This window comes from Chiloscyllium plagiosum, unplaced genomic scaffold, assembly GCF_037043375.1.
Source record: "Chiloscyllium plagiosum isolate Xiang-an unplaced genomic scaffold, Cpla_swu_hap1 HiC_scaffold_4, whole genome shotgun sequence".
NCBI classification, from domain to species: Eukaryota; Metazoa; Chordata; class Chondrichthyes; order Orectolobiformes; family Hemiscylliidae; genus Chiloscyllium; species Chiloscyllium plagiosum.
In genome coordinates this window covers 140983632-141003084 of record NW_028270142.1, presented here as the reverse complement: position 1 = coordinate 141003084, position 19453 = coordinate 140983632, and the positions used below count along the sequence as shown (strand labels likewise).

Sequence of the window (19453 nt, the reverse complement as noted above, 5' to 3'; positions counted from 1 at the left end):
GTATTGTAGAAATACAAGAACCTTAAGCAACTTTTGTCTTAAGGTAGTAAAACATTTTTACTATTGATTAAGTGTTCATTCAGGTGAGGTTTGACCTAAAAACAGGAGTGGGTGCATCTTTGCTATTTCTAGAATCACAGTAAAGATATGGAAGGTCCAATACATGGCAATCAATTCAACAGTAACTTTCTAAAGATAACCTGAAAAATATCTGAAGGATTACAGAGATATGACACTACTTCAATGCATTTTCAAAAAAAGCTGTGCTCTCTCCGATTCCATAATTCTTTACATGTTATAGTGAAATTCTTTCAAAGTGACATCAAACAGGCAAATGTGTCTCACTATGCACTTTTTAAAACACTTTTGTGAGACATGTGCAGTGTTAGTCAGGCCAGTATTAACACCCATTCTCATTTGCTTGAGATGAGGAGGAGTTGAATCCCTGCAGTTTCTGGGGTGCACGAATAATGCCATCCAGAACAAAGTTTCAGGATTTTGACCCAGCAATATTGAAGGAACGGTAACATATTTTCAAGTCAAGACAGCGTGGGGTTTGGAAGGAAACTTTCAGGTCATGTTCCCATGCATCAGTTGCCCTTTTCATTCCAGATGCTAGGGGTCACGGATTTGAGAGGTGCTGGCGATGAGTTACTGCGGTTCACACTGCTGCTACTGTGCGTCAGTGGTGAAGGGTGTGAATATTTGTGGATATGGGTTTAATACTGGATGGTGTACAGCTTCTTGAGATTTCAGCTGCACTCTTCTAGGCTAGATAACAATTTTCTTTCATACTTCTAACTTGCACCTTTTAGCTGGAGCACAGGCACTGGGAAGCAGGAAGCAAACTACCATTGCAGAATTCCCAGACTATTTATATACCTGGTCCAGTCCATGTTAACTGGTGTACTACAAATAATGCCACTGAACATCAAGAAGGTTTAAAGGAGATGGGATGAGAAACCTTTTCACTCAGGGTGGTGGGAATCAGGAGCTCCCTGTAAGGGAGGTGGGGACCCTCATAACATCTTAAGCAGTATTTAAATGTGCACTTACAACATCAAGGCATACACAAAGTTGATGGTCAAGCACTGGAAAATATGCCTAGAATAGTTAGGTCGTTACTTTTGATCAGTGTGGACACAATGGGCCTTTATCTAAGCAGTAGATTGCCATAACTCAGATGGTTCAGCTCTCCTTGTGGAAAATTAAGCAATTTATAGTCATGGCTGGGATTTGGTTTTTGTACATTCACTGATTTGAAGAAAGTGAGGACTGCAGATGCTGGAGATCAAAATCGAGAGTGTGGTGCTAGAAAAGATAAGGTCAGGCAGCACCCAAAGAGGAGAATCGACGTTTCGGGCATAAGCCCTTCATCAGGAATTCCTTGGATGCTGCCTGACCTGCTGTGCTTTTCCAGCATCACACAGTCGACAACATACATTGATTTGTTGCTTATGGCTTCAAGCTAGAGGAAATTTCAGTTGTAAACATGAAAAATACATCTGCTCAATCCCACAGAGAAATCTGCCAATAATTAACATAGTTAAAAATCACACAACACCAGGTTATAGTCCAACAGGTTTATTTGGAAGTACTAGCTTTCGGAGAGCTGCTCCAAATTTGTAGTCTTATGACCCTACACCACAGCTGCCTGAAGGAGAGTGCTCCGAAAGCTAGTACTTGCAAATAAACCTGTTGGACTATAACCTGGTATTGAGAGATTTTTAAACTTTGTCCACCCCAGTCCAACAGCAGCACCTCCACAGAATAATTAACATGACACTGTTGTTTAAACCCACTGAGCAGCTTTAGCTGTAACTTTCGTTTAAAAGAGGGAAATAGAAGAGTTTACTGAAAGTATTTGCTACACAGGGACTTATTTTTCCCTTTTGGGGGTTGGGAGCTGGGCCGAGGTAAGGAAGAGGAGAAACTGTGGCAAAGGCGAGAGGGGCACAGATACAGACGCACTCCTTAAAATCAATAGGAGTATTAGAATGGAGGTACCAATGTAATTTTCAAAACACTGTACATGTTCTCAAACATTCAGTTACCCTGCATTTTTGGTGTAATCGCCCAACCTATTGGCTCGATAATGAGGGTAATTAAGAACTAACCAATGCCCCTGCAGCATATAACATTGCTTGATCGTTGAGAAAGTCCTTCTTTGCTGTATGGTAGCAGCTGTAAGCCAGGTCATAGTGTTGGACCAAGAAACACAGATCGGCCATTTTTCTTATCTGCAGCTCTGGAGCTTCTGGTGGATACCTGAAGATCATCAAAGCAGAATGCAAAGTCAGCAACTAAATCCCTGTACCCTAGACTGTTGCAAGTGCCAAATTCAGACCTGGCAATTTCAGTGCTCCACAGGTACACCAGTTTGAAGCATTTCTTCATGGACTCATCACCCAAGCATGTGACTCACTTTTGATTCAGAACCAAACCAATATACTCAAACACACCCAAAAAACAGATTATATGGTTAGCACTTAAGAACTCTTCCACAAATAGAATGAACTTAAGCCTATAATATTTATTATTTATCGCCTTGGCGCACAATTTATCTAATTTTGAACAAATCATCAGTGGAAAGGTTCAACTCACAAATTAAACCAATCTTTGCAAATCTGGTTGTACTTTTTTCTCAAGATGGAAAAGTCCTTCCAATCTCAGACTTTTCATTTTCATTTCCTCCCCTCAACCTCAATTCAAGGCTGTGAACTTTCAATTTCTTGGACTAACGTAGGTCTCCAGCCTCTCTTTGGTTTCCTTCACATTTTAACTCCTCATTGCTAATCTTTATCAAAATATTTTCTACAACAGTACCTCAAAACAAAGCCATACAAGGCCAATGGTAAACACTTCCTTTCATTATAAAGTTTTGAATTTAGGAAATTAATTAGTCTGTAGTCTTTTTTTTAAATTCCAACCAAGAATTTCAGCCCAAAATACTTACAATATACTGCTGGCATTTTTAAGTTCATTCAAGGTTTTCTCTGGCACCTTACTCCCACTGAACCATTTCTTTGTAGCAGTGAATAAAGAGCGGCTGAGACCTTTTCTGGATACAAGCTGCAGAAACAAATCAGAAGATTTGCACATCAGAAGATTTCGAAAAGATGGACTGTTTGAACAATTCACAACATGAGTAAGGCATCAGTCTAGGCCTCTACAATTGAAAAGGCAAAAGTTTTATAAACAAATCATTGTAGGATGATGTGACAAAGCTAAAAATGTGTCCTTTAATCAAAGTTAAAAATCACAACACCAGGTTATAGTCCAACAGGTTTAATTGGAAGCACACTAGCTTTCAGAGCGACGCTCCTTCATCAGGTACATCGCTCTGAAAGCTAGTGTGCTTCCAATTAAACCTGTTGGACTATAACCTGGTGCTGTGTGATTTTTAACTTTGTACACCCCTGTCCAAATCAGTCCTTTAATCAATGAATCCTCAAATCTGCACGTGGCCATGCAGTTGAGAAGGTATCATTCAGACAGCCCATAAGCGACCCTTTTAGGACACTATGTCATAACACAAACAAATTAAAATAAATGGGTCTCAAAATAAATGGAGGCATCAATGTCTCGACTGTTGGAGCTGGATGAACTGCAGATCATTCGGGAGGCGGAGGGGGTGATTGAGAGGAGTTACAGGGAGGTAGTTACTCCACAGCTGTACGAAGGTAGATGGGTTACCGTCAGTGGTAGGAAAGGGAATCGGCAGGCAGTGCAGGGATCTCCTGTGGTGGTTCCCCTCAGCAAGTATACCATTTTGGATACTGTTGGGGGGGGGGGGGGGGGTGAACGACTCACCAATGGCAACCAGTGGGGCACAAGTTTCTGGTGCAGAATCTGTCCCTGTTGCTCAGAAGGGAAGGGGAAGAGGAGCAGAGCTTTAGTCTTTGGGGACTCCATAGTTAGGTGGTTTTGTGGCAATGAGAGAGACTTATGATTGGTGTGTTGCCTCCCAGGTGCCAGGGTTTGTGATGTCTCAGATAGTGTTTTCAGGATCCTTGAGGGGGAGGGGGAGCAGCCCCAAGTCGTGGTCCACATAGGCAGCAACAACATAGATAGGCAGAAAGGTGGGGATCTAAGGCAGAAATTCAGGGAGCTAGGATAGAAGCTTAGAGCTGGAAGAAACAGTTATCATCGAGGGTTTGTTGCCCGTGCCACGTGCTAGGAACAGGGAAAGAGTGGAGTGAACACATTGCTGCAGGGATGGCGCAGGAGAGGGGGTTTTGGATTCTTGGATAATTGGAGCTCTTTCTGGGGAAGGTAGGATCTCTATAAACAGGATGGTCTTCACCTGAACCAGAGGGGCACCAATATTCTGGGCGGGAGGTTTGCGAATGCTCTTCGGCAAGCGGCATTGGGGGGGTTAAACTAATGCAGCGGGGGGTAACCTGAATTGTAGTTCCAGTGTACAGGAGGTTGAGGGTAGTGAGGTCAGGGATAGGTTTACAAAGTCGCGAGAGGTCACCAGCATCCAGGATATTGATTTGAAGTGTGTGACTTCAACGCTAGGAGCATCCAGAATAAGGAGGGTGAACTCATAGCATGGGTTGGTCCCTGGAATTACGATTTTGTGGCCATTTCAGAGACATGGCTAGAGGGGGGATAGGAATTGTTGTTGCAGATTCTGTGATTTAGATGTTTCGGTAAGAGCAGAGAAGATGGTAAAAGAGGCGGAGGTGGGAATGCACCAAGGATAACATTACAGCAGCTGAGGTAACATTTGAGGACTCATTCACTGAGGTAGTTTGGGCTAAGGTTAGAAACAGGAAAAGGAGTGGTCACCCTGTTGGGAGTTTTCAAAAGGCCTCCACAAATTGTTCCAGGGATGTAGAGGACATGATAGCAAAGATTGTTTTTGATAAGAACATGTAACAGGGTAGTTGTTATGGGGGCATTAACTGCCCCAATCTTGACTGGGAGTAAGGTCAGCTTTTGTTCAATATGCGCAGGACGGTTTTCTGACAGGACGGTTTTCTGACAGTACGTAGACAGGCCAACAAGGGGAGATGCCATATTAGATTTGGTACTGAGGAATGAATCCGGTGAGCACTTTGGTGATAGTGACCACAATTCGGTTATGTTTACAATAGCAATGGGCAGGGATAGGCATAAACCACAGGGAGAGGTATAACCGGAGGAAAGGCAATTATGATACGATTAGGCAAAATTTAGGATGCATAGGATGGGGAAGGAAACTACAGGGGATGGATGAACCTGAAATGTGGAGCTTATTCAAGGAACCAACATTGCAGGTGCTTGATAAGTATATACTTATCAGCCAGGAAGGTAGTTGTCAAGGGAACCATGGTTTACTAAAGAAGTTGAAGCTCTCGTCAAGAGAAAAATGAAGGCTTGTGAGGATGAGGTGTGATGGCTCAGAGGGCTTGAGTGTTATAAGTTAGCCTGAAAAGATCTAAAGAGACAGCTAAGAGCCAGGAGGGGACATGAGAAGTTGCTGGCAGATAGGATCAAGGAAAACTATAAGGCATTCTATAGATAGATCAGGAATAAAAGAATGACGAGAGTAAGATTAAGGCCAAAGACAGCAATGGGAAGTTGCGTATGGAATCTGAGGACATAGGAGAAGCAATTAGTGAATATTTTTAGTCAGTATTCACATTGGAGAATACAGATTAGATGGGATTGCAGTTGACAAAGAGGAGGTTTTAGCAATTTTGGAAGATCTGAAAATTAGTAAGACCCCTGGGCCGGATGGGATTCTCTGGGAAGCCAAGGAGGAGATTGTAGAGCCTTTGATCTTGGTCATCGTTGTCAACAGGAGTACTGCTAGAAGACTGGAGGATAGCAAATGTTGTTCCCTTGTTTAAGGAGGGGAGTCAGGTCAACTCTGGTAATTATAGGCCAGTGGGTAACGTGTTGGAAAAGGTTACGAGATAGGATTTATCATCTGGAAAAGAATAATTTGATTAGGGATAGTCAACACAGTTTTGTGAAGGGTAGGTCATGCCTAACTAATCATTGAATAGGTGACAAAACTGGTGGATGAAGGTAAAGTGGTTGATGTGGTGTATATGGACTTCAGTAAGGGGTTTGATAAGGTTCCACACAGTGAGTTATTGCACAAAATATGGAGTTTCGGGATTGAAGGTGATTTAGGGGTTTGGATCAGAAATTGGTGAGCTGAAAGATGATAGAGGGTTGTGGTTGATGGGAAATGTTCATCCTGGAGCTCAGTTTCTAATGGTGTGCCGCAGGATCTGTTCTGGAGCCACTGCTGTCTGTCTGTCATTTTTATAAATGATCTGGAGGTGGGCGTCAAAGGATGGGTTAGTAAATTTGCGGATAACACTAAGGTTGGCAGAATTGGGGATAGTGCTGAAGGATGTTGTGGGTTACAGATAAGATGCAGAGCTGGGCTGAGAAGTGGCAAATGGAGTTTAATGCGAAAAAACGTGAGATAGTTCATTTTGGAAGAAATAATGTGTATGCAGAGTACTGGGCTAATAAAGTTTTTGCGGTGTAGATGAACAGAGATCTCTGTATCCAGGTGCATAAATCATTGAAAGTTGCCACCCAGGTTGATAGGCTTGTTAAGGAGGCATATGGTGTGCTGGCATTTATTGGTAGGGGAATTGAGTTTCACAGCCACGAGGTCATGCTTCAGCTGTACAAGACATTGGTATGGCTGCACCTGGAGTATTGGTCACTGCATTATAGGAAGGATGTGGAAGCTTTGGAAATGGTTCAGAAGAGATCTACTAGGATATTGCCTGGTATGGAAGTAAAGTCTTTGAGGAAAGGCTGAGGGAACGGAGGCGGTTTTCATTGGACAGAAGATGGAATGGTGACTTAATCAAGATGTAGAAGATAATCAGAAGGCTCGATAGGGTGGACAATGAAAGACTTTTTCCTCAGATGCTGAAGGCTGACATGAGGTGACATTGCTTTAAATTGAAGGGTGATAGATTGAGGACAGACATCAGGAGTAGTTTCTTTACTCTAGGAGAAGCGTGGAATGACCTGACTGCAACTCGTTGACGTTAAGGGCATTGGACATACATATGGATAATAAGGGAACAGTGTTGGTTAGATGGGCATCAGATTAATTTCACAGGTCAGTGCAACATTAAAGGCCAAAAGAACTGTACTGCGCTGTAAGGTTCTATATTCTATGTAGATGCTGCCAGACCGTTGAGGCTTCTTGCAGTTAGTTGAGTATAAATATTAATGGGGACATCATGGAGGAAAACTTCTCTGCTCTTCAAAATAACAAGTGTCTTAAGAACTTTCCTATTTACCTGAGAATGCAGACAGGCACTTGGATTAATGTTTATCCAACATACAACGCATTTGATAGTCACTGTAGCACTGAAAGAAATATCTAGATAATCTACTTAAGACCCCAAAGGAGTTGAACCTTTTACCTTACAACAGACTCCAACTCAAGACTCAAAAACCCAATTCTTGCAGTTTTAGCTGTGCGCGCGCAAAACAGCAGCAGCACAAATTATATTATGTGAATAAGTGCCAAATTATACTTTGTCCGAGAGTAGATACAGTTACAGAAATGGTACAGAATTATGAAGCTACAGTGCTATTTATTATATACTTATATTTTGGACAAAACTAAAAAATTGTGTCAGGTAGAAACTAAGACAAAAAGATGACATTTCATTACAGCAACTTCAGAACTAGTCCCTACCCATCCGCAGGTAACTTACACGGAAACAAAATTTACAACACTGAATGAAGCCATTTGGCACATTCTCAGTCAACAAAACTGCCTACTCCCACTTTCCAGTGGCTGATTGGGACAGACCAGAAAGAAAAGCCCCAGGTTACTTTAGCTGTGGGAGTGAGCGAGAGCAGTGGCGAATCATTGCTGAGAGTAATCCGCATTTGTACTAGAGCAAACAAAGATCGTATTAACCAGAATGTCTAACTAAGCATTAGTCCCATAAAGGGCAGCTGCTTTATACTGGTCCTAAAAGGAAGGTAGTGTACTTAGAACTCACTATTCTGATGATGCATGAATTATGCACGAAAGAACAGATTCAGCTGCCAGTTTGAAAACCTGCAGTGATGGCTAAGTTGCTCAGGCTTGAACCCTGCTCCAATTTCACTCGCCTAGCAATCTGGAATGTCACCTAGACAGGGGACGAAACGTTTGCAACAAAAATTTCTAGCTCGGCGAACAAAACCATAACAACGAGCACCCGAGCTCCAAATCTTCACCCAAACTTACGGGCGAGAGACACTAAGACAAGCCAGGAAATGGGAATCCTGCGCTAACCGCCTAAGCGCCACATACGAACAACTCCGGTTCCTGCATGAATGCCGAAAGAATCGAATCCTTCCACCAAGTGTCAGATACAGACCACCAGTCAACAACCCACAGGGACACAGCCAGACAGAACGGACTCAGGATGATCCAGGTAATGATTACAGACGCTCACAACAGACTTCACAAATACACACAAGAAATTGCGCGCCAAAAGTCGTTAATTTCGAAAACCACTAATCAGGAATGGACCCAGACCATAGAACAGGCCGTCACCATAGAACAGAACAGGACTACACACCGCAAAAAAACGGCACTAAAAGAAAAAATGGCCAAACTAACACACAACAAAGAGGACACAACACACACCTGGGTTAAAAACCTCTCCCACAGACAGCTCACAGACACGGAAAGAACAATACTGGCCAAGGGACTCAACTACAACCACAGGGACGCCAAGACAGCAGACTTCCTAGCAGCACTAGAATGCACACTCAGGAACAATGGACTGACAGAAGAGACACAACAAAAAGTGAGGCAAAGTATCATACCTCTGATAACAAGGAAAAGACAAACACATAACCTCAACACCAAGGAGAGGGAAGCACTAAAATCACTAAGAAACGATAAGAACATAATCATACTACCAACAGACAAAGGCAGAATGACGGTCATCCTGGACAAAGCAGAATACACCCAAAAAGCACAACAACTACTTGCAGATACCAACACCTACCAAAAGAGGGAGTTGGACCCCACCCCACAGCTCACCAATAGGATAAATAACACACTGAGGAATCTACAAAAAAAAAATGGACAGATAACTAGGTCGGACCTACAAAGAATGAAACCTGAAAGCAACAACACCCCCAGGTTCTATGGACTACCTAAAGTGCACAAACCAGACATCCCACTCAGACCCATAGTATCACTACCAGGGACACCATCACACAAACTGGCTAAAGAACTACAGCAGAAACTGAAACACCTGATCAGCGGATCCAGACAATCTACACAATCAACACAGGAATTCTTGGACATCAGAAATATACACATAGACAAGGAAGAAACTATTGGTCTCATTCGATGTAACGGCACTGTTCACCTCTATTGACAAAGCCCTAGCCAGAGAAACAATAGCTAACCTGCTGAACAGACAACAGGACGTTGAAGCCATCAACAAAGACGGCATACTTAAACTACTGGACTTGTGCCTCACAACACACTTCACATTCAACAACCAGATATACGAACAAATCAACGGAACACCCATGGGCTCACTGATCTCTGGACTCATAGCAGAAGCAGTAATGCAAAGGTAAGAACAAACAGTCTTACCACAAATTCAACCCAAACTCTGGGTCAGATATGTTGATGACACCTTTGTAATCATTAAAAACACAATAGAGAAAACACACCGGATCATCACAGGAATCCGATTCACGAGAGAAGAAAAGGATAACCAACTCCCATTCCTAGACATGATGGTACAGAGAACACCTAACGGAGAATTCACCACAAAGGTATACAGGAAAGCCACACACACAGACCAAGTCCTGAACTACGAAAGCAACCAACCCAACACACACAAACGAAGTTGCATCAAGACACTATTCAAAAGGGCCACAACACACTGCAGTACACCAGAACTGCAAAAAGCGGAAGAGGAACACCTGTACAAGGTATTCGCCAAAAACGGATATCCTCGCAATTTCATCAACAGATGCCTAAGAGAAAGACAACGGAACAAGGACATGCCGCAACCCAAAGGACTAGCCACACTACCATACATCAGGAGCATTTCATAACTGACAGCCAGACTACTGCGACCACTAGGACTCATAACAGCACACAAACCAACAGCCACCCTCAGACAACTCACCAGAACGAAGGACCCGATACCCAGCATGAGCAAAACTAATGTAGTGTACAAAATCCCATGCAAGGACTGCACAAAACACTATATAGGACAAACAGGAAGACAGCTAACGATCCGCATCCATGAACATCAACTAGCCACGAAACGCCACAACCAGCTATCCTTAGTAGCCAAACACGCAGACGACAAGCAACATGAATTCGACTGGGACAACACTACCATTATAGGGCAAGCCAAACAAAAAACAGCCAGGGAATTCCTAGAAGCATGGCACTCATCCACAAACTCCATCAACAAACACAACGACCTGGACCCAATATACCGGCCACTACAGCGGACAGCTGAAACTGACAACCGGAAGCGGCAGGGACAGGCCACTATAAATGCCGGAGGAAACACCACAGAAGCGCTTCACAGGAGGCTCCCAAGCACTGAGGATGTCACCTAGACAGTGGACGAAACGTTTGCAACAAAAATTTCCAGCTCGGCGAACAGAACCACAACAACAAGCACCCGAGCTACAAATCTTCACCCAAACTTTGAATCTGGAATAAAGCTTATTACTCATGAGTGAATTCAAAGCTTTTTTATATTAAAGTAGCAGCTTCACTTAACACAACAGGTCAGAAATGATCAGCATTAAAAACTGAAGCTTACAAATATTTTGTTGTGTATATACAAATGCATATCAAATCATGGCAGCCTCCCCCGATGGTAGGCAAATTCAAAATTAGGGAGCATAATTTTAAAGGTGAGAGGAGACAAATTTAAAGGGCAACTTTTTCACACAGAAGTTTGCGTGTGGAATCAGCTATTTAAAAAAGTGATAGAGACATTACAGTTACAACATTTGAGAGACGTTTGGACAGGTACATGAATGGGAAAGGCTTTGAGGAATATGAGCCAAACACAACCAAGTGGGACTAGTTTAGTTTGGGAAATTTGGTCAACATGAACAAGTTGGACTGAGGCGTCTATTTCTGCAAAGTATGACCCTACAACACTGGCCAGGGATACTTTTGTATTAATTTTGCACCTCGAAAATAAGATTTAAATCAGAGGTTGAAAATAATTCTTTACCTTAATACAAAACCTAGTTTCATTGTCTGCACGTCATTGACAACTCCAGAGGCAAGAAACAGATCAATGATCTAACTCAATAGCAGAGTAGGCTCAAGCGGTTGAATGGCCCATGTAGCATGCTTGTGCCAAATAAAATTAAAGTAACAGCTTTGTTTAATGTTTAGCACTGTATGGAAGCCTGTTGTTTCGTTGTCTTGCTACTTAGGTGGTACACATCAGCTTGTATAAATGACTGTCATTCTAGGGGAGAGAGAGAGGCCTATGTTTCAAGTGGCCTACAGCTAATCATGATGTTGGCAATCAACATATTCCTTGAATTTTGGGTTTTCTAATTGTGCAGAGCTTGACTCCGACTAAACTTCATGAAGCAATCCTGAGCAGCACAGGACTTTTGCACCACCCAGTGACAGGAAGTTATTACTACAAGACTTTCCATGCACAATTTTCAGCACTGAACATTCTTCAAACAAAAATTTTTCACCACACATTAAAATGATCAAGTACGGAAACCTGCATTTCTCTGCAAAGTATTGAAAGTTCATGAAATTAAACTCTCAGCTAAGCCAATGAAGCTGAAAGGAATAGTCAGCTCTGTTATGTGGATAGGCTCTGCGTTATGTGCCTCATTTTGCACAAAACTGGTTTCAAGAATGCTACATTTGATTTACAAGGCAGACAAGCTCATCGTTGTGATTTGTAAACATTCAACTCAGTTTTACCTTTTTGTGATAATTATGCAAATAGAAGAAACAAACCAACAGCATTTTTGAGATTGTTTATCTCAAACAAAAAGGCACATGAAATGTTCGCCCCATCTTTTCTTCAGGTCCTAACTGATCAGCATTTTTGTGTACAAAAGTAAACAGTTTTTACCATTTTCAATAAGAAACTCATATAGCACTTTACTTGATCTCCGGCCACTCTAAAGTGCTTTATAGAAGACAAAGTACTTTTGAAGTACTGTGATTATGATTCTGCAATATTTAATCATCAGTTCATGACATGGGTAACTGATCATTTGAACAGTTGCAGTGAATGATTAAAGAAATATACACATAAAAGAATAGCCACACCTGATCATTTAGTTGTCGTATTGTCTTTTCTATGTGTGGCAGCAATCCCCGAAATGTGAACTCCTGAATGAACTGTCTAATTCGATCATGATCAGTGAGTGTTAAACTGAGTCCATGAGCAGTCAAGGTGTTTTGTTTGATTGAATCATTCACCATCTCAACAGACTTTGGTCGGTTTGGACCATCAAGTCCCCCCAACTTCACAGGACCATCTTCTTGAAATAGATGGGATTTAAAGTCGTTTGGAATTCCATCTGTTAAAAAAAAAGGAAGAGCAGTTAGAAACATAGAAAAGAGTAGGCCACTCAGCCCTTGAAACCTGTTTTACCATTTAATATAATCATGGCTGATCATCCAACTCAGTACCCAGCTTCCACTTTCCTCCTGTACCCAGAGACAGATATACCTCTTGGGCCTCAAGGGATCAATCTCCTATTGGCCTCAACTACTTTCTATGGCAGACATTTCACAGGCTCAACTTTTTGGGTAACGAATCTCCTCATCTCAGTCCTAAATGGACGATACCATGTCGTTAGACCGGCTCTACAGTGGTCGTCAGGAACATCATTTCTTTTTTAAAATGTGCAGCCATTTTATTAAAATTCCCCCCTTTATACTTTTAAATTCTAATGAATATAATCCTAACCAATTCAATCTTTCCTCATACATCAATCCTTCCACCCCAGGAAGCAGTCTGCTAAACCTTTGTTGCTCTCTCATAGACAAAATATCCTTTCTCAGATAAAAGAGACCAAAACTGCACACAATGCTCTAGGTGTGTCTTCACCAAGACCCTGCACAACTGCAGCAAGACATCCCTGCCTCTGTACTCCAACTCTCTTGCTATGGTTTGCAATACATGTTGATAATGTGGACTGGACAGCTAGCTGCAGTTTTAAAATCTACAGATTCATGACCCTCAAGAAATTCCTCACTACTTTAAATGGGAAACCTCTTACTGTGAAAGATTAGATGATAGCCAATCTTTACAAAGACATTAAAGTATTCCAAAAAAAAACTAAGAGGGCAAAATGAGGAAAGGAAATAAATACAACAAACAACGAGAAACAGTACTAAGGAAACTAATGGGGGTAAAGGCCAAAAGATCCCTTGGACCAAACAGGAGACTGAAGCAAAGAACCACAAAGGTACTGGATGCACTGGTAGTAATCACAGAAACTCAAGATTTGGAAAGGTCCTACAGGACTGGAAAAGTGCCAACGTAAATCTTATTGAAAAAGGCAGGAAAAGAAACACAGGCATATAGGCCAGATATGCTAAACATTGAGTATAATAGTGCTTTTTCAGAATTTTAAGTAATTTCAGAAATGTGGAGTCAGCATGTCTTCATGAAGGGGAAATCATGCCTGACAAATCTGACAGAATGTAAGGTGGTATCAAGCAGGATAAATAAAAGGGAACCAGAAGATGGAATACACCTCTGAAATCACAGAAAAGGTCCTTAGGCCCATCAAGTCTGTATTAAAAAAATTACAATACTATCGACACTAGTCCCACTTTCCAGCACCAGGCGCTGAGCCTTTAATGTTATGACTCAAGGGTTCAATGTTTAAAGGCTTGAAGTCACCATCTCAACTACCCTCCAAAGCAGTGCATTCCTGATTTCCACAACACTCTGGGTGAGAAAGTTCTTCCTCAAATCTCCTCTAAACCTTTACCTTTCACCTTGAAATTACACCCCCTCTTTACTGTCCCTTCAACGAAGAGAACAACTGCTTTCTGTTCACTATCATCTCCCCACCCCAACCATCCCTGCTCCAAAGAAAACAACCTGAGCATATCCAGCTCCCCTTCATAGCTGAGATGCTTCATCTCAAGAAATATACTAGTGAATCTCCTTTTCACTCCCTCCAGTGCAATCACATCCATCCTATAGTAACAAGAACTGCACACAGTATTCCAGCTGCAGCCCAATGTTCTGTAGGTGCTAACAATCACCCTGCTCTTCTAATCTATGCCTCAATGATTGGCAAGCATCCTGTATGCCTTAACTACCCTAATAACTTGTCCGGTCATGTTTAGGGATCTGTGGATAAGCCTCTCCCCTCAGTTTCCGAGTGCCCTTCCATTCAGAGTACTCATTTAGCACTTTAACAATGTCCTCTGACTTCTCACATTTAGTCCTTGGTCCGCAACTGGCCCTGCTCCTTCCCTCATTCTCTTCCTCTTGATAGCCTTGCAGTGTCATGTGACTCTAATCTTGCCCACCAGTGTTTCTTCATATCCCTCCTTTGCTCTAATTACTTTTCTAAGATTTCCCCCTTCCTATATTGCTTTAAGGCCTCCATTGTTTTACTCCCTTTGTAGTGGCTGTATGTCTCGATTTTATCCAGTCTTAAATATTACTAGGCATCCATGCTTCTCTCAGCTTGATGCTCCTACATTTCATCCTAAAGGGAACGGGTGAGGCCTGTACTCCACCCCATTAGTTTTTGGGCACCTCCCACTGTTCTGCTGTGGATTTACCCTCAAGTAGCTGTTTACTGTTATTTTGACCAGATCCTGCCTTATTCTAATACAATCAACCTACCCCAATCCAAAACCTGTTTTGCAGGCCATCTTTCTCCCTTTCAATAACAAATTTAAAAGTGTTTTGATCACTATCACTAAATGCTCCTCCACTGTCACCTCCAACATCTGGCTTTATTCCTAAAGTAGGTCCAACACTGCATTGTCCCATGTAGGACCATCTACATGTTGATAAGCTCTTCTTGTATACATTTCATGCAATCTGCTCCCTGGAAATCATTCATACTATGATTATCACAATAAGTATGGAACACAATTTCAAAAAGGCCTTCAATAAAGGTGTGTTAGGCTACTTAAGAGCGTGTGGTAGGACATTAGCATACTTAGAAGATTAGCTAACTAATAGAAGACATTTAGGACAAAGGTGGATAGCAATCTGTAATTAATGGAATATCACAGATATCAGTGCAAAGCCCACAATTACTGACTATGATGAGGGAAGCAAACATACACTTGCCAAGTCTGTGATAGCACAAGTGGAAAGGTAAGTGGTGAGCATGACAGCTCACAGAAGGACAGACATGTTGAGTGAACAAAAACCTTGGCATATTTAATACAATATAGGAAAACGAGAGGTAAAAACAATAACTGCAGATGCTGGAAACCAGATTCTAGATCAGTGGTGCTGGAAGAGCACAGCAATTCAGGTAGCATCCAACGAGCAGCGAAATCGACGTTTCGGGCAAAAGCCCTTCATCAGGAATAAAGGCAGAGAGCCTGAAGCGTGGAGAGATAAGCTAGGGGAGGGTGGGGGTGGGGAGAGAGTAGCATAGAGTACAATGGGTGAGTGGGGGAGGAGATGAAGGTGATAGGTCAGGGAGGAGAGGGTGGAGTGGATAGGTGCAAAAGGAGCTAGGCAGGTCGGTCAAGTCAAGGGGACAGTGCGGAGCTGGAAGTTTGAAACTAGGATGAGGTGGGGGAAGGGGAAATGAGGAAGCTGTTGAAGTCCACATTGATGCCCTGGGGTTGAAGTGTTCCGAGGCGGAAGATGAGGCGTCTGGTGGTGAGGGAGCGGCGGTGAAGGAGGCCCAGGACCTCCATGTCCTCGGCAGAGTGGGAGGGGGAGTTGAAATGTTGGGCCACGGGGCGGTTTGGTTGATTGGTGCGGGTGTCTCGGAGATGTTCCCTAAAGCGCTCTGCTAGGATGCGCACAGTCTCCCCAATGTAGAGGAGACCGCATCGGGAGCAACAGATACAATAAATGATATTGGTGGATGTGCAGGTAAAACTTTGATGGATGTGGAAGGCTCCTTTAGGGCCTTGGATAGAGGTGAGGGAGGTGGTGTGGGCACAGGTTTTACAGTTCCGGCGGTGGCAGGGGAAAGTGCCAGGATGGGAGGGTGGGTCGTGGGGGGGGGGGGGGGGGTGGACCTGACCAGGTAGTCACGGAGGGAAAAACGGTCTTTGCGGAAGGCGGAAAGGGGTGGGGAGGGAAATATATCCCTGGTGGTGGGGTCTTTTTGGAGGTGGTTGAAATGTCGGCAGATGATTTGGCTTATGCGGAGGTTTGTAGGGTGGAAGGTGAGCACCAGGGGTATCTGTCCTTGTTACGGTTGGAGGGGTGGGGTCTGAGGGCAGAGGTGCGGGATGTGGACGAGATGCGTTGGAGGGCATTTTTAACCACGTGGGAAGGGAAATTGCAGTCATGCACTTTGGCAGGAAGGTGGAGGAACTGAATATTATGCAAATTGAGAAATACTGCATCAAGCTGCAGCACAAAGGGATTGGGGGTGGCCTCATACGTGAATCACGCAGCTAGCTTACAAGTTCAGGAGGTAACAGAAGTCTAATGGAATGTCGGCTTTTATTTCAACAGTTTGAAATACAAAATAGGAAAGTCGTGCTAAAACTATAATAGTTAGCTGGTCACCTGCTGGAATACTTTAAGACCCTTAAAAAAAATGAAGTAGGAGGCGGCTATTCGGCCCCTCAAATATGTATCATCATTCAACAGGATTATGGTTGCCTTTTCCCCATAACATTAGAGGCCAAATGATGTCAAGAAACTATGCCCAGGACAGTCATACTGGCCTCAAAATATTCAGTTTCTTTTCACAGATGCTGCCAGACCTGGATTTCTCAAATTTATTTCAGATTTCCTCTATCTACAGCATTTTGCTTTTGCAGAAAACAGGAATATCAGCAAGGCATTCAGTCCCTCAGGAGACATTAAAGGACCTAACTGAACTAGACTGTGTGCAGAAGAGATTCACCAGCGTAGTGCTTGACCTGGAAACAACTCAACTATGAAGGGAGGTTAATTAGGAGGAGATTGTTTTCCTTTGAGCAGAGAATCTGGGGGATCGATTGAAGCGTAGAAAACTGAAGACTACAGACAAGAGTAATTAGGGAGAAACATCTCCTGTCAGTCAAGTGGGCAATGATCAAGAGGACAATTTTAAAGCCAAATGAGAGGGGATTTGAGGAAATTTGTGGACATCCGGAACACTGCCTGAAAGGATGGCAGAGGCAGCAAGCATTCAGATATTTAATAATAATTCAGGTTAGCACTTGAAACACCATATCAAACCTAGAGGCCAAGTAAATGGGATTAGAATAGACTGATGACACCAAAATCGGACGCATAGTGGACAACAAAGGAGGTTACCTCAGAACATTGGGACCTTGATCAGATGGGTCAATGGGCTGAGAAATGGCAAATGGAGTTTAATTGAAATAGGTGGCTTTGCATTTTGGCAACAAAATCAGGGCAGGACTTATACACTTAATGGTAAGGTCTTGGGGAGCATTGCTAAATACAGAGACCTTGGAGGGTAGGTTCACAGTTGAAAGTGGAATTGAAGGTACACAGGATAGTGAAGTTGACATTTGATATTTTAACTTTTATTGGTCAGTGCATTGAGTAGAGAAGTTGGGAGGTCATGTTGCACAGGGGCATTGGTTACGCCACTTTAAAATATTGTGTGCAATCCTGGTTTCCCTGCTATAGGAAGGATGTTGTGAAGCTTGAAAGGGCACAGAAAAGATTTGCAAGAATGCTGCCAAGGTTGGAGGGTCTGAGGCTGAATAGGCTGGAACCATTTTCCCTTGAGCGGAGGTTGAAGGGTGACTTATCAGGGTTTATAAAATCATGAAGGGCATGGATAGGGTGAACAACCAAGATCTTTTCGCTAGCATGGGGATTTCCAAAAATAGAGGGCTTAGGTTTAAGGTGAGAGGGTAAAGATTTACAAGGGACATAAGGGGCAACTTTTTCCAGAGATGACCAGTGTCAACGCCAGATTTGGCTCTTCTCAATGTAGCTACTACTGAAACACAAAAACCTAAGAGCTTATTCTCAAACTGTATATGTGCTTAAGATGAACAGAATCTGCTCATCTCAAATTCTTTAGTTTGCGCGCTCAATGAGCTGCTGGAGGAAGTGATAAAGGCTGGTATAATTACAAAATTTAAAAGGCATCTGAATAGGAAGGGTTTTAGAGAGAGAGATGGGCCAAATGCTGGCCAATGGACCAAGATTAATTTAGGATATCTGGTTCGGCATGGACAGGTTGGACCAAACGGTCTGTTTCCATGCTGTACAACTATGACCGGTGCAGAAACGATGGGCCTCTTGCCATGCTGCAAAAGTTCTAAGTTTGTATTATTTTAAGCATGCCCATTATTTAAGATCAAACAAATCTAATTCAATCACAATGCCATTTTCACATACTATCCTAACTATCTAATAATCTCTGTCTTGAGTATAGTAACCAATAGAGTTTCCAGCTCTCTGGGGTAGAGAATTCCATGGATTCAAAATAGTGTGGGGAAGGAGGAGGAAAGCATGTTTAAATATTTTAGTATATTCAAGATAGGTTGTAAAAATACAAAGCATTGTTGCTTTGTACAGAAAAAATCTTTTTCCTTTATAAATTACTTTAGGCCTTTATTCCAGTCACCCATCCAAATGATCTTTAATCCAAAGGCATTTTGCATATTTAAACCTGTAAATAGTTAAAAATCACATCACCAGGTTATAGTTCAACAGGTTTAATTGGAAGCACACTAGCTTTCGGAGCATCGCTCCTTCATCAGGTGGTAGTGTCTCACTATCACCTGATGAAGGAGCGACACTCTGAAAGCTAGTGTGCTTCCAATTAAACCTGTTGGACTATAACCTGATGTGTGATTTTTAACTTTGTACACCCCGGTCCAACACCGACAGCTCCAAATCCTGTAAATAGTGGTTAGTTTACTGAAGTAGACAATAACTCGGGAAGACAATAGGAAGATAATATTAACATGTTCAATGATAGTGCTTATAAAACCTCTTTCTGAAAATAGAACATCAATGGTTCAAAAGGGTCAATGAGCTACAAGCCAAAAATTGCTGGTTTGGTTTTATTTGAAGAGAAAAAAATGTTGGCTCGCTCTGGATTAACACATCATTAAGAATTTGAGATGCGCAAATTCTGTTAATTTCGAGCACATAAACAGCTTTTAGTTTTGTTTCAGTAGTAGCTATGTTGAGAAAATAAATCACTGGTCATCATGTAACAGGATTTCCACTTAAAAGGAATTTTTTGCAACTACATTTTGGGCAACCCTCGTCTTTGAATCATCTTATATTTATACTTTTAAGCTTTGAGAAAGGTTTTCTCAAATGAC

General features: G+C 42.4%; 1 protein-coding gene across 2 annotated transcripts in view; it reads right to left on the bottom strand.

The window, feature by feature from the left end:
• The window catches only part of trappc8 (trafficking protein particle complex subunit 8), a 148333-nt gene that overhangs the window by 69530 nt on the left and 59350 nt on the right, over positions 1-19453 (bottom strand). For both annotated transcript variants that reach the window (XM_043687639.2, XM_043687640.2), the window contains 3 exons: positions 12293-12546; positions 2957-3072; positions 2118-2268 (listed from right to left, as the gene is read on the bottom strand). In XM_043687639.2, the coding sequence (XP_043543574.1) occupies positions 2118-2268; positions 2957-3072; positions 12293-12546 (521 nt within the window). The remainder of the gene's footprint in view (positions 1-2117; positions 2269-2956; positions 3073-12292; positions 12547-19453) is intronic.